At 35.6% G+C, this 14,858-nt stretch overlaps 1 protein-coding gene across 1 annotated transcript in view; it reads left to right on the top strand.

Moving 5' to 3' along the window:
* The first annotated feature begins 215 nt into the window (after nt 1-215).
* WDR19 (WD repeat domain 19) overlaps nt 216-14,858 on the top strand; it is a 102,951-nt gene continuing 88,308 nt past the window's right edge. The window contains exons 1-7 of the mRNA XM_012557919.2: nt 216-572; nt 1,941-2,032; nt 2,375-2,440; nt 4,269-4,394; nt 6,164-6,279; nt 9,910-10,025; nt 14,060-14,140. Of these exons, the coding sequence (XP_012413373.2) occupies nt 549-572; nt 1,941-2,032; nt 2,375-2,440; nt 4,269-4,394; nt 6,164-6,279; nt 9,910-10,025; nt 14,060-14,140 (621 nt within the window). The 5' untranslated portion in view covers nt 216-548. The remainder of the gene's footprint in view (nt 573-1,940; nt 2,033-2,374; nt 2,441-4,268; nt 4,395-6,163; nt 6,280-9,909; nt 10,026-14,059; nt 14,141-14,858) is intronic.

Here is a 14,858-nt window from a genome sequence, read left to right as displayed (position 1 = left end):
GATGTTTTCTTATTCTTTTTCAAGAGTGTCTTCATGCGCCACAAAACCTGGATATACCCATGATTATAGCACGTGTAAGAAGCCCTGGTGGCGCAGTGGTTAAGCGCTGGACCGCTAACCAAAAGGTTGCAGTTGGAACTCATCAGCCGCTCCAGAGGAGAAAGATGTGGCAGTGTGCTGCCATAAAGATTTATAGCCTTGGAAACCACGTGGGGCAGTTCTACTCTGTCCTGTAGGGTCGCTATGAGTAATCCGCTCAAGGCCAAGTGAGTTTGGTTTTGGATAGCTCATGTATACTTTCAACAGAATTGGATTTCATCTTTAGTATATGAAATGTTTGCTGATTAGTGTTAAGTTTTGAGTATTGGAAGAGTTTTGTGTTGCCACTCAAACTGTTAAGTCTCCTGTAGTCCTATCTAAACTTCATATAGCTATGAATGGGCATCATACCTTTAATAATATTGAAATCTAAATTTTCTCACTGAGCTCTATGTTCCTGTTCAATATAAATACAATGCAAGCTAATGTAATTAAAAATTTTAGTAGCCATGTTAAAAAAATTTCAAAGACAGGTAAAATTAATTTTAATATTTTATTTAACCAGTATACCAAAAATATTATCATTTCAGCATATCATCAGTATAAAAATTATCAATGTAGTTTACATTCTTTTTTTCATATCTTTGAAATCTGATGGGTATTTTATACTTACAGCATATCAAAACTTGGACTACCCACATTTCAATCAGGTGCCCAATAGCTACATGTGGCTTGTGGCTACCATATTGGATACCAGAGTTCTCGATTGTCTAGTGAAAAGAAAAAATGATTTTTTCAACTTATACCCTGTCTACCCAATAGCCAAATTAAACACTTAATATATAACCAATGGGTAAAGGAAGAAATAATTTTCAAGGACGTATCCAGTTGCAGTGGAGTTGATTCCAACTCATGGTGACCCCATGTTTTGCAGAGTAGACTGCCCTCCATAGGCTTTTCATGACTATGACCTTTTGGAAGCAGGTCACCAGGCCTTTCTTCCCAGGTGCCTCTGGGTGGGTTTAAACCACCAACCTTTTGGTTAGTGTCCAAGTGCTTAACAATTTACGCTACCCTGGGGCTCCTGAAGGAAGTATAAACATTTTGAGTTTTTATCATGGTTAAAACAAACAAACCCTTTGCCACTGAGTCGATTCTGACTCATAGCAACCCTATAGAACAGAGTAGAACTGCCCCGTTGGGTTTCCAAGGAGAGCCTGGTGGATTCGAACCACTAACCTTTAGGTTAGCAGCCATAGCTCTTAACCACTACGCCACTTAAGATTTTTAAAACAGCCACTTTGTTAAATCAAATTTAATTAAAAAAAAAAAAACTATGCCACTGCTAAAAGTCATATGTCACTGATAAAAGTCACATGATAATTAAAAAACTCAAGCTTAAATTATTTTAATCCTTAACATCTATAAGACTTTACAATTATATTTTTTTAAATAAAATTAACAATTCAAAGACATTCATGAGGAAAAACATTAGTAGATCTTCTCTATCTTGAGATCCATACTGTACCAACCAGATTGCATTTTTTTGGTTGGTTGATTAGTTGTTTGTTTGCTATATTGTTTATGTCATTTGGATCAGCTCTGACATAAGCCTTCATCATCCTGAATCCTGCTGTTTTCATGATCAGGTTTTGACATTCTTTTTTTAATCAACCCTTAATTGTATCCAAACCAAAACCCGTTGTCATCCAGTCAATTTGGACTTACAGCAATCTTATAGGACAAAGTAGAACTGTCCCATAGGGTTTTCAAGGAGTGGCTGGTGGATTCAAACTGCTCACCTTTTGGTTAGCAGCTAAGTTCTTAACCACTGTGCCACCAGGGCTCCCCGTAATTGTATATGTTTGGAAAATATAAAAATTTGTGTCTTTATTTTTTAGCGTGTTTTCTCACTGCAAGAAAAGATATTGCTTGGCACACCAATACAGTTCACCTGGCAAAGAACATCGGGAAACTACCTAGCAGTAACAGGGTAAGAAACTAGTGAATGTTTTACGTAGCTGGTCCTGACTCCAGATGGATGTATGCTCACATGACCACACCATCTAATTCAGTAGAAGTTCTTGTGCGACAGCTATATGGTGGGAAGAGTGATACGTTCACCTCCATTGACATCACAGGTCAAAGAGCCTTTTCCCTGGTAAAGTAATTATTAAAAAGAAATAACTTTTTAGATACAAATTATGAAACTATAGTGAGTGAGCTCTGAAATCACTTGAGTGTTGGCTTAATTTTTTTATATAAGTCATTAAGGTGTGTAAAGAGATACATAAAAAACATTTTAATCATAGCTTTGTGTTCTAATTGCTTTTAGAGCTAATCATATTGTGAAAATCTTTGATCGCCATGGTCAAAAAAGAAGTGAAATTAACTTACCTGGGTAGGTACAGAGGTAAATCAAAAACGTTTTTAAGCTTTGTTACCTAAAAGATAAAAATACTGTTTTTTAACTTTAATTAGATAGAATTTTTAAGTAGTTAATGATGTAGACACATAGCATATTAAGTTAGAAATATATTTATAAAACTCATACATTCACAAGGAAGCTTTAAGGCAAGACTGTAAATGAGTACATATGAAAGGATTCTCATTTAATTATAAATACATGTTAAAAGTGTGTGTATAGGCAGAAACTTAACCCTATAGCTACTTTAATATTTCCTCTCTAGTGAATTGTTGGAAAATGATTACTTTCCAGATACTTCTTAAAGGATGAATATTTTATTTTATCCCCTTCAATGAGTAATTCTAGATTACACTAAGCATAATATAGCTATTTTTAATGATTCAGTGTAATCATTACCAGTATTTGTTATTCTACTGATATTCTCAGTGGGTATTAAGGTGTGTAAAGTCCCTCACCTAAATGGCCTTATGCCTTATAAATTCATGTCTACTTTCTATAGTTTATTGCCACCATCTCTGCAAATCAGTTTGTTTTCTTTTTCTCAGTCTCTACAGCCTTTTCTACCTCCTGCTTTGCTCCACCCACCTAATGTCACTGTTTTGGCATTTCCCATTGCTGTCTTATTTGATGCTTCTGGTTTCTATATTCTGGGAAACAGAAGTCAAGGTAGTTATAATTGTATCTAAAATAAAATAAGGCACTCAGTAAAAAACATCTGTGAGTAAATTGTATAAGCTTTATTGCATGATCTCTGTGACATCTATTTTGGTTACATAATAGCTTAATTTCTTTACTTCTGAATTCTTTGCTGTATTCATAATAGTTGAATTTGACTGACAAAGAATCTCCAGATAAATAAAATGCTGTTATCTGTTCAGTCTTTAATTGGCAGATGATTCTATCAATAATTTGAAATCTTCCCTCTTCCATATTCCCCAAATCTGAGAGTATTATAGAAAGTTAAGATCCCAAAATGTATTTTTGCAGTTTGAAGAATAAAATAATTGAAGTAATTCCCAACTGTCTTAAAGGTAAATCAAGCATAATTTAGCAAACACCCAAGAACAAAGAGTCTCAGAATGAAAGATAACATCAGAGAAGAAAAGGTCAATCCTCAGGGAACTTCTAAAACTGTAGTAAAATTTTTGGAATAATTTTAAACATCAAAAGCCATGTTAAATAGAACGTTTCCTGTTTATAATTATGTTGTCATCTTAACTGAGTCACTCACTCTTCTTATTCCACCAAGATGTAAAATGAAAATAACATTTCTTATTCACCACTTTGGAATTCACTTTTCACTGTTTTGCAATCCTGCATTTACCTAGCCTTAACCTGTTTTATACTCAATTTATCTAGCTATTGCTTCATTTTTTATCAGTACCTTCTCTTTCTGTAAATCAAAAATAAGCTTTGAAAATTTAATTGTACAAATTATCTCTTGATTCCCAGTATGATTCATTTCTAGAGGTGTTTGATGAGTTTGTTTTACCAAGGGGTCAGGTTCTTTATAGGATTAAAGAAAATCCGCTAACTTATCATGTGTAATTATATAGTATATTAAAATGGTATTTTAAATAAAACTCTTTCCATCCCCTCAAAAACAACAAAAAACTGAAGTTAGTAGTAACCAAGGGGTGAACAGTGAGTTGTATTTCTCACTTTAACAAGTTTACGACTTATTCAAAATAGACTTAATGGTCATGTTATAGACAAAAATCACAAGTATATGAGTATTTAAGTTTCTTTTCTCTACTTTTAAAAAATATGTAGTGTTGTTTTGCTCTTTTTTTTAAAAAAGTAACTGTGTTGCTATGGATTGGGATAAAGATGGAGATATCCTAGCAGTGATTGCTGAGAAATCTAGTTGCGTTTATTTATGGGATGCCAACACAAATAAAACCAGCCAGCTAGACAGTGGCATGAGGTAAGGATAACTTTTTTTATTTTTTAAGTCTTTACTTATAAACATGATTAGTTGTAGATTTGATGCTAGCAATACTTACTACTTTCCTTTTAAAGATACATTGATAAGTTTTTTTCTTATAAAAGAAATAACTTCTTTTATTGTTCTATATAATCATTCTACTAAACCTATCCAATTAATTAGAATAAAATTGTTACAACTGTGAAATACAAGTAGTTTCTATTAAATAAAAGTTGCTTTCAATGGAACAACTAGAAAGTCCAAAGATGAAGCAAAATATATACACGAAAATCTGGAGATGGGATGGCTGCAGGCATGGCTGGATCCAGGGGCCCTTGGTCAGTTATATTCCCCATGGTTAGAAATCTGAGAGGTACATTTTCATGGCTGCCACACCTATTTAAACAGAGAAACAGATACTTACCCTTTGTAAAATATATGTTTAATCAAAGAAGCCTGGTATGTTAAATCTCCCTTGCTTGCCAAAATTAATTTTTTAATTAAACATTTTCTTATATGCACCTTTCATTACAATTACCTTTTCATATACTTTATATTAATTTTTCTTTTCAAGTATCAGTATGGTTTTATGGCCTTTCACAAACTCAACTTGTTTCAGTTAAATGTATCATTTTTAATGCTCAAATTCTCCTAACTTAGCCAGAGGAAGCCCCTTTAAGCTTATTGTTTTGTCCTTTCATCACTGCCCCCAATATTCTTGAATGCAACCCTGCCTTCTGAAAAACAATAGCATGGTCTATCAGTGGTTCTCAAAGTTTAACTGGGTCTGAATCACCTGGAGAGCTTATTAAAACAGATTACTGGGACTCACCTCCAGAGTTTCTGCTTCAGTAAGTCTGGGTGGGCCTGAGAATTGGCATTTCTAACAAGTTGCCAGGTGATGTTGATGCTGCTGGTCCTGGGATCACATTTTGAGAACCATTGTTTTAGGTCCATTGTGATTTCTTTTCCTAATATGTGGAATGAGCTGCACACCAGTGAGTCTTGATTCCCTTTGATAGGCAATCATATTAAAGTTCAAACTGAGTCCTAGGATGCAGGTAAGACCTGGTGGTGGCAAAAGTGCTTTCTACCTGCTTTTGGGCTACTCTTAATAGTGACAGGGCTGGAAAAGATGTCTTTTTTAAGGTCATGAATTCCCAATGATTTTTCCAATTTAACATATCATGTATTGGACCCTACATTTTTCAGAGCATGACGTTTCATTATCCATTAAGATTTTAACTAAATTTAGAGTTATAATTATTATTAGTAGGCAAATAACTATGTATCAAGAGGAATCCTTGGGTGGTACAGTTAACACACTTGGCTGCTATGCGAAAGGCTGAAGGTTTGAGTCCACCTAGAGGCTCTTTGGAAGAAAGGCCTGATGATCTGCTTCCAAAAAATCAGGCATTGAAAATCCTGTGGAGTGCAGGTCTACTCTGACACATGTGGGGTCACCATGAGTTGGAATCGGCACATTGGCAACTGGTTTTTATATATCAAGAGTCATCTCATGAAATTTGAAGTTCCATCATGACTGAATTGAAGTCATATTTGTATTTTAAGTCTGACTGACCTTAAGATCATCGTATAGCTTCTCCAAAATGTCTTCAGCACTTAATCTTTGTCCTAAAGTGTGAAGTTGTAATTTTGTTCTTTGGCTTTTAAGTAGATGTTAAAATTATTCATGAAGTACTTTTTAAAAGGACTATTTAGAGGTTATGATTATGAGTTGTTTAGTAATTTATATCTTCATGCTACAGGGATCAGATGTCTTTTCTTCTGTGGTCTAAAGTTGGAAGTTTCCTGGCTGTTGGAACTGTTAAAGGAAATTTGCTTATTTATAATCGTCAGACATCTCGAAAGATTCCTGTCCTTGGTAGGTATAGCTGGAAACATTGCTAAAGATGCGTTACATAAATGTAGTTTTTACTGCCTCAGATTTCCCTGGTTTTGCGAGGGAAATTTTGTACTATAAAGACCCTCCTGGCCTGGTCTTAAATCTGGCTAACTGAGAAGATCCCTCTTTACTGCTTACTAAGAATTTCCCTGGGTACATAGAGTAGGTTGCTCTAAGGTTAGCCTATGCCTTTTGGCACTAATACATTAATGGCATGGCTTCCATCTGTCCCTTTCTCACCCAGATTGTACCTCTGGATATAGAATAGCTTGTATGGATATCAACACATTAGTAGGTGGACTAAAACATTTAATGACTGCTTGGACAGAGTAAATCTAGACTCCTAATTCTGACCCTTCACTCTCCAAACACCAATTTAATCTAGGTGTGGAACATGAGTTATATTTGCCTCAGGGTATACAGCTATGTTCTGTTCCTTGTTTGACCTTCTTGGTTCAGTCTGTTTGATTTCCCCAACCTCTGGTCATTTGGTATCTGCCCGCTAAATACCCATGAAGAGACAGTAGTGATTCTTTTAATTATTGTAACATCATGCTGGTGAATGGTTGAGCTAGTGGATTTAATTACATTCAGGTGGCCAAAAAAGCATAACTTATTGCTTACAAAGGGATTAAACTCTGGAGATAATGGCACCCACAGAGTACTTGAGAAGGTACCTGTCCATCAAGGACATTTAATCGTCTCCAGTTAATTTCACATATATGTATATTTTTAATATTAATCTTTAGTGCTACAGCTAAACAGTAACATCATTGTCTCATTTGAAAAATTAAACTAAAAATTTTTGAGTTACATAAATCTCCTTTTTCACCATGTGAAATCATTTGTCTGTTTGACCTCAGTAGGCATTTTCTGTATCTCCCTTTATCTAAAGGTATATCCTATCAGCTAACTTATGTTGGTGTTAGTTGCCGTTGTAGAGTGGATTCCGACTCATGGCGACCCCATATGTGCAGAGTAGAACCACTCCATGGGGTTTTCAAGGCTGTGATCTTTTAGAAGCAGATCACCAGGCCTGTCTTCCAAGGCACCTCTGGATGGGTTTGAACTGCCAACCTTTGGCTACTAGTGAAGCGCTTAACTGTTTGAGCCACCCAAGGATTCCCTGTCATACATATATGTTATATATGATCTTTGTATTTAAAGTGAATGTTGATTCTGCTCACAGGCTTACTTATTAACTGTGTAAAAGGATCCTGAAAAGTTTCAGCTTAATTATGTATCTTAGATCTTTTAGCTAGAGATGTAACAGCCTCTCTCAGAGTTGGTTGTGATTTGTGGCTTGGATTTTTTGCCTCTTAAATAACTTAATTTCCTAAAACCAAGCCATTCCACTTCTGATAGCAGGTACATGGTAGCATAACTTGTCACCACTTCATAATAATCTATTATCTTTCACCTTGTTTTATGTTGCACTTATTTGTTTCTTTGAACAAGACTACATACAGGCAGTTCTTGCTTTGCACTGTTCAGATATACATGAATTTCAGTTACCACCATTTAATTAAATAGCACGAGTCCCCCAACAACATGGTTCATATTTCGTTAACAAAGTTTATTAACTGAGTTAATCTTAATTAAATGAGTTAATACATGTAAATTGCCCAGAACAATGTAAGCAAGCATGTCATGGGTGTTAACTATTATTATGTTAAGGCTAACCTGAGTTCTGAGCACTGGAAGCAAAAGGGCCTTGAGGTGTATAGGAAGAAGAGATTTTCTTCTCCTTTCTTGGATCCAGAAAGAAGTTTGTCTTTGGCATCTTTATGTACTCTTTTCATTTCCTAATGTCTATCTTTTCAGGCATCCAGTTCCAACGTACCACCCAAGTCCCTTAGTCTGTCACTCTGTCACCAGCAAAATCTCCTGTGTCTCCAGTCTCTTCTCTGAATGTCCTTTCACTTTTGTGCTCTGGTCTCCTGATTTGAAGTACCATCTATACCTGACAGTTCCCAAGTGTATATCTCTAGTCCAGACCTCTCTTCCACACTTTAGACTCATACATTCAACTGCTTACCAACATCTCTGATCAGATGTCTAGTAGACAATTCAAGTTAAAATGTCCAGAACCGTTCCCTGTCTCCATTAATGACATTGTATCCTTCCAGATTTTCAGGCCAAATCTTAGCATCATCTTTGACTCCTTTCTTATACCCTCTGTATCTAATTTGTCAGAAAATCTTGTTAGCTCTACCTTCAAATATCTCCAGAACCCAGCCTCTTCTCACCACCTCTACTGCTACCACCATGATGTGGGCCTCGAACTTCTCTCCCACCTGAATTCTGAAATCTCTTAACTAGTCTCTGGGATGCTCAACTCTTGTCCCACTGTAGAATAGTCTCAACTCAGAGGCCAGATGAGCCTTTTAAAAAGTGAGATCATGACACTCTTCTGCTCAGAACTCTCCCTTGGCTCTCTAACTCACCCAGAGTCAAAGCCAAACTCCTCAAAGTCCTCTGTAATCTGGACCTTGCAACCTCTTTGTATCTCATGCTCTTCTCTCCTCCTTTCCTTTGCTTCAGCCACACTGTCCTTCTTGCTGATCCTCTAACACACCAGTCACACTCCTGCCTCAGAGTTTGCTTTCTTAATAACCACTAATTAAGTAACTGCTTTCTGCATAGGTACTCTATGAAGTCCTATAGGGATACAAAAACTAAAATGAACATGGGTCTCTGCTCTCAATAACAGCTAAAACAGCTAACAGACGGCACTTCCTGTGCATTTTCTAAGTACTTAAGCTCATTCGATCCTCAACTCTATAAGGTAGGTCTACTATTTTCTACATTTTATGGACGTGACAACTAAGGAATAGAAATTTAAATAACTTCCCCAGTTATTCATTAAATGGTAGAGCCAAGATTTAAATCTAGGCAGTCTGGCATCAGAATTTATACACTTAAGCATTCTACATCTCACTGATAGCATTAACTTTGGGACTTTTGAGGGTTTTATCTATCCCAAGACCTTCACAAATCAAGCATATGATTCTTCCCAAAATATGCAGCTTTTGCACTGGCTGGACTGCTCAATGAAAAAGCTTTCCAGTGCTGAGTGGTTATCTAGTATCACTTACTAGCTAGTGACTCAGCTCTTAACACAAGTCTCACAAGGTTGTGTTCGTATTTTCCCCTCAGTATTATTACAGGTTATTATGTGGGCTTTAGTTACACATGAATAGTCAAAACTGTGAATATAAATCTGTTTATGCCAAGGGTCTGTCGTACTATGAATGTTTGGGATTTACTTCTCATAAGACATTATTGTTACAGGGTTTGGTTATGTGGTAAACAAAATTTATCCAGGAGTGGAATATCTTTCTTTTTTTAATGTTATAATCTATGCTTATATCCACATTAAAAGTTGAGAAACAGTATTGCTCTTGTATAACTATCTTGATTCACAACTTGATAATGAACTGTTTTAAATAAGGTTGCTTGGACACTGATGGCTTTGATGAGATCTTAAATTCCTTGTCTATTTAATTCCATGGTATATTACCTAAACTTTGAGATTGACATCACAGATTTTTTATGTTTTTTTTTTGAGAAATCCATGTGTCTATACAAAAATCATCTCTTTTTCAGGAAAACATACTAAGAGAATCACATGTGGATGTTGGAATGCAGAAAATCTGCTTGCATTAGGTGGTGAAGATAAAATGATTACAGTTAGTAATCAGGAAGGTGACACGATAAGACAGGTACTATACTAACATCCCTTTGTTCTGATATGTTCAAATTAACTTTTTCCCCAAATGAACATTTTGTCTATCAAACTAAGCTATAAAATTAAAAAATGTCTCTGAGATAGATTTATAGTAACTTCATATTCTAAACATTAAAAACTTTCCTGTTTATTTATTAAAACATTTTTCTTTAATATGGATATTTTATCCAAATATCCTGCTTTGTACATTTCCCTTTGTCTAGTATTAGCATGGATTATCAGCTCTGCGGTTATAGAAATACAGTTGATTCGTGAAGCAACTTATGTATGTATATGTATAATATACGTGTTAATGAATACTGGGCCCTGGACTCAGAGTCAAGTCTTCTTGATTCTAAGGATTATACCTTTATCCAACATGTTAAATTGCTTCCAAAGTAATCCTAATTAAATTTAACTTTTAGGATTAAGTTTTACTACTGTTCAAATTTCCTAAGATTGATTAGATCTTCAGAATCTCCCTTCTTAAGGGAATTTGTGTTGCCAATAGCTACGTGACCTCACCAATGTGAAAATTTCACTATGATTTAGTATTGCTAGAGCAATGTTAACTAATGCATACTTTGAATACCTTCTAGGTACTTGGCACTGTGCAAAGGACTATGAAACGTGGCCCAGTATTAGTTATCTATTGCTGCATAACAAATTACCTCAAAATTTAGTAGATTAAAACAACAAAAATTTATTATTCATAGTGTTTGTGAGTGAGGAATCTAGGTGGAGCTTAGCTGGGTGCCTCTGCCTCCAGGTCTCTCACAAGGCCACAAACATGTTGTTGGCTAGGGCTGTGATCTCATCTGGAGGATTGACTAGGGAAAATCGGCTTCCAAGATGACTCACATGGTTGTTGACAAGATTCAGTTCCTTACAGATTGTTAGACTGAGGCATCAGTTCCTTGCCGCATAGACCTCTCCATAGAGCAGCTCACATGGCAAGTGATGAGAGGGCAGGAACAGGCATTCCTGACTTAACCCAGATTTGTAACCTAATCTCAAAATCACTTCGCCATTTTCTCTTCTTTAGTAGTGAGTCACTAGGTCAGTCCACATTCAAGGGGGCAGGGGAGGGGATTACACAAAGGCATAAATATCAGGAGCTGGGGATCATTGGGGACCATCTTAGATGTTGCCTACCATAGGCACTTACTCTCAAGAAGATAAAACTAATAATTATAAAACAACTTATATGATTAATTATCAGATTTTATGATGCAGTTTTCAAGTCTTATAGCATTTGGGAAATGGGGGAGATAAATGAAAGTTGGATTGAATCTTTAAGAGACAAAAGGTGACTTTAATTAGTGAGAGTAGAGGCTAAGATGTTATAACCGAGACCCAGAATGATAGGGACTCTAGGACGATGATAGTTTTGGTATTTCTCTCTCTCTCTCAGACATGATTAAAATGGTTCTTAAGGAAGATTAATCTAGCATTAATGAACAAAATAGTTTGATATGATATAATTTCTAGAACCTGAGCCCTGGTGGTGCAGTGGTTAAATCACTGGGTGGCTAACCTGAAAAGTTGGTGGTTTGAATCCATCAGCCGCTCCATGGGAGAAAGATGCGGCAGTCTGCTTCTGTAAAGATTTACAGCCTTGGAAACCCTATGGGGGCAGTTCTACTCTGTCCTATAAGGTCAATATGAATTGGCATTAACTCAACAGCAATGAGTTTGGTTTTTCTTTTTGGGTTATGGTATAATTTTAAATACTCTATTTTGGATGCCCTTTAGATTAAAATGGTAGATACACAGTACAAATGCTACAGCTCATCCTTCTATCTCCACATCAGACATTACTAATAAATCTTGGCATTTTTTTCCTCCACTGAATCAAGACATGTCCTTAGATTTTTTTTTCACCACACATCTGAGGCAGCCACTACCACTCAGCCATTATTTACATACAAGATAACTATTTCCCATTTCTAATGCCTATGAACTGCACTTCCAGAATTAGATATACTACTTAAGTTGTCATGTGATGAAAAGAGTATACATGCTGAGTATTGCTTCATTTTTTTTTTATCTCTCTCAATTTCTTTTAAGGTCTTTTCTTTGACTTTAATATTCTGCAGATCACTACATTACTTGGTGTGAACTTATTTTTATTTATCTTGCTCAGGACTTGTCATTTTTGCTGAATCTGGAGATTGCTGTCTTTCATCAATTGTGGCAAATTCATAGTCATTATCTCTTTGAATTTACCTCTTTCCTTTCCTACTCCATCCTTCTGGAGCTTCTGTTAGATGTGTGTTGAACCTTTTTATGACTTTTAAACTCTCTTTCATGTATCTTTTTGTTACTCTATGAAATTGTCTTCTGGACAATTTCCTAAGAGCTGCCCTTCAGTTCACTTATTCTTTCTTCAACTGTGGAATCTTTTGTCTATTCCACTGAGTTGTTTTTTGTTTTTTTAATGATCCTACTTTTAATTTTAGAAGATGCTTTGTAGTTCTTTTAAAAATCTTGAACTTCTTTTGGAAGTGTTGTCTTTTCTCATATTTATGAGTCCTTTTATGCTTTTAGTCATTTTTAAAGTATTTATAATGAATATCTATCTGATAATTCTGTTGTTTTTAGATCTTAAGGTCTAGTTCTTATGTCTGCTGGCTCTTGTTCTTTTTTTCTTTTATGTTTTTAATTCTGTTCCATAGCTTCAATTACTTTTTTTTCTTTTATAACTGTTGAAAGTATACACAGCAAAGCATACACCAAGTCAGCCGGTTCTGCATGTACATTCAGTGACATTGATTACATTCTTCAAGTTGTACAATTATTCTTGCCCTTTTCTGAATTGTTCCTCCCCCATTAACATGAAATTGCTGCCCTCTAAGCTTCCTATGGTGGTATAGTGGTTAAGTGCTACGGCTGCTAACCAAAAGGACGGCAATTTGAATCCATCAGGCACTCCTTGGAAACTCTGTGGGGGCAGTTTTAGTCTGTCCTATAGGGTCACTCTGAGTTGGAATTGACTTGACGGCAATGGGATTGGTGTTTTTTGGGCTTAAGCTTCCTATTTGACCTTTCGAGTTGCTATTGTCATTTTGATCCCTTATAGGTAGTTCTTCAAAAGAGCATGATGTTCAAGGCAAACATTTAAGCTAACCTATTATTTGGTTTAAAAAAAGGCTTCAGGGGATATTTTTGGTTTAAGATTTAAGATTTAAAGATTATCTCAGGGCAACGGTTCCGGGTTTCATCTAGCCTCAATAGCTCTAGAAAGTCTGGATTCCGTGAGAATTTGGAATTCTGTTCTGCATTTTCCCCCCCTTTTAATCAGAATTCTCCTATAAATTCTCCTAAAATGTTCAGTAATGGTAGCTGGTCACTATCCAGTTCTTCTGGTCTCATGGCAAAGGAGACATTTGTTTATGGAAGCAATTAGGCATGTGTTCCATTTCCTCCTCCTTTACTCTTGCTGTTAATGCATTATTTCTTTGTGCAGTTTATAATTTTGGATTGTGAGCTCGTCTGCAACAGGACTTATCTCTGGAATTTTTTTGCAGCTTTGGAATTTTTTTTTTTTTGGCCAAACACTGCAGGGCTATTACAAGTCTGCGTCTTTCTACTTTTTATATTAATTTCTCATCTTTGGAGTTCTCAGACCACTCAAAATCTACATTTGAACCCAGACCAGAGTGAGGGTAGAAGGCAGGCCTTTAATTACAAACTCTTGGTAGAGAACTTTCTCTGTTTTTTTCCAACCAAAAACCTATGCCAAGATAAATGGGCTTCCTCTTTGTCTCCTTTTACTAGCTGCTTTGAATAGCACCACTCTAACTTTCAGTTTATTCTTTGTTATGGTCCCTGGGAATTCCCTTACTTTTTTTCAAGCTCATATATGCCTTTAGTAAGATATGTGTTCTGTTTTATCCATAATTTCTAGATGTTTGTTCCAGTAGGATTTTCACCATATGTCAGAAATGAAAGCAGGTTACCTATTTTTTTTTAATATTCAGAATTAATCTGTTGGGTTGGTTCACATAATATATTTAACCCTTGCAGACACCAGTGAGATCAGATCCTAGCGACATGCAGTTTTCCATGATGAAGACTGATGACCGAACTTCTGCTACTGAAAGCACAGTAAGAATTCTAAATCAAATTCATGCCCAGATCATTTTGACGATTGTGTATAATATACTATTTCCTTTTCTAGGATGGCTCAGAATCTACAGTGATAAATAAATTATGTTCCATCACTTATTAAATCAATGTAGGACTCAATCTCTTAGGCCTAAAGGTTGTTTTTGCTACTGCTGACCACCTAGTATCACAGCAAACGTGGACATCTTCCTGCTGCAGTTGGCGTTGCTCTTCTCATTCTTGTGGTAGCTATTTTTAGAGTGGGATACAGAAGTATTAATTTGTAGATGATTTTTTATTTTCACTCTCTCAAATGTGGTTACCGGTGCTCTGGAAGTTGTTTCTGTCTTTAATATTTAGATGTACTTTTAATACTTAGATGCATTTTCCCCACCACATTTTAATATTCTGAAATCCATATAAATTTCACAATCAGCATGAATATATTAATAAAGTAATATTTCTTTATTTCCTAAAAAGCTATTATTAAATTATAGTGTCCTATAATCAGTAGCATTTTAGAATCAAGGAAATATATAAAAGTCTTTATTTTTTTTATATCCATCATTCTTAATGAGCTCACATAACTGATACACTCATTTTCTCTCCAACATAATCACGCCCTCCACTGAGACTTACCGTTAGGTATTGACTTGTATGTCCCTGGGTGGTGTAAAAAGTTAACACACTAAGCTGCTAACCAAAAGGATGGAAGTTC

Source organism: Trichechus manatus, unplaced genomic scaffold (genome assembly GCF_000243295.1).
Source record: "Trichechus manatus latirostris isolate Lorelei unplaced genomic scaffold, TriManLat1.0 scaffold00126, whole genome shotgun sequence".
NCBI classification, from domain to species: domain Eukaryota; kingdom Metazoa; phylum Chordata; class Mammalia; order Sirenia; family Trichechidae; genus Trichechus; species Trichechus manatus.
The sequence above is the reverse complement of the archived record's forward strand: the minus strand, read 5'-3'. Positions and strand labels throughout refer to the sequence as shown.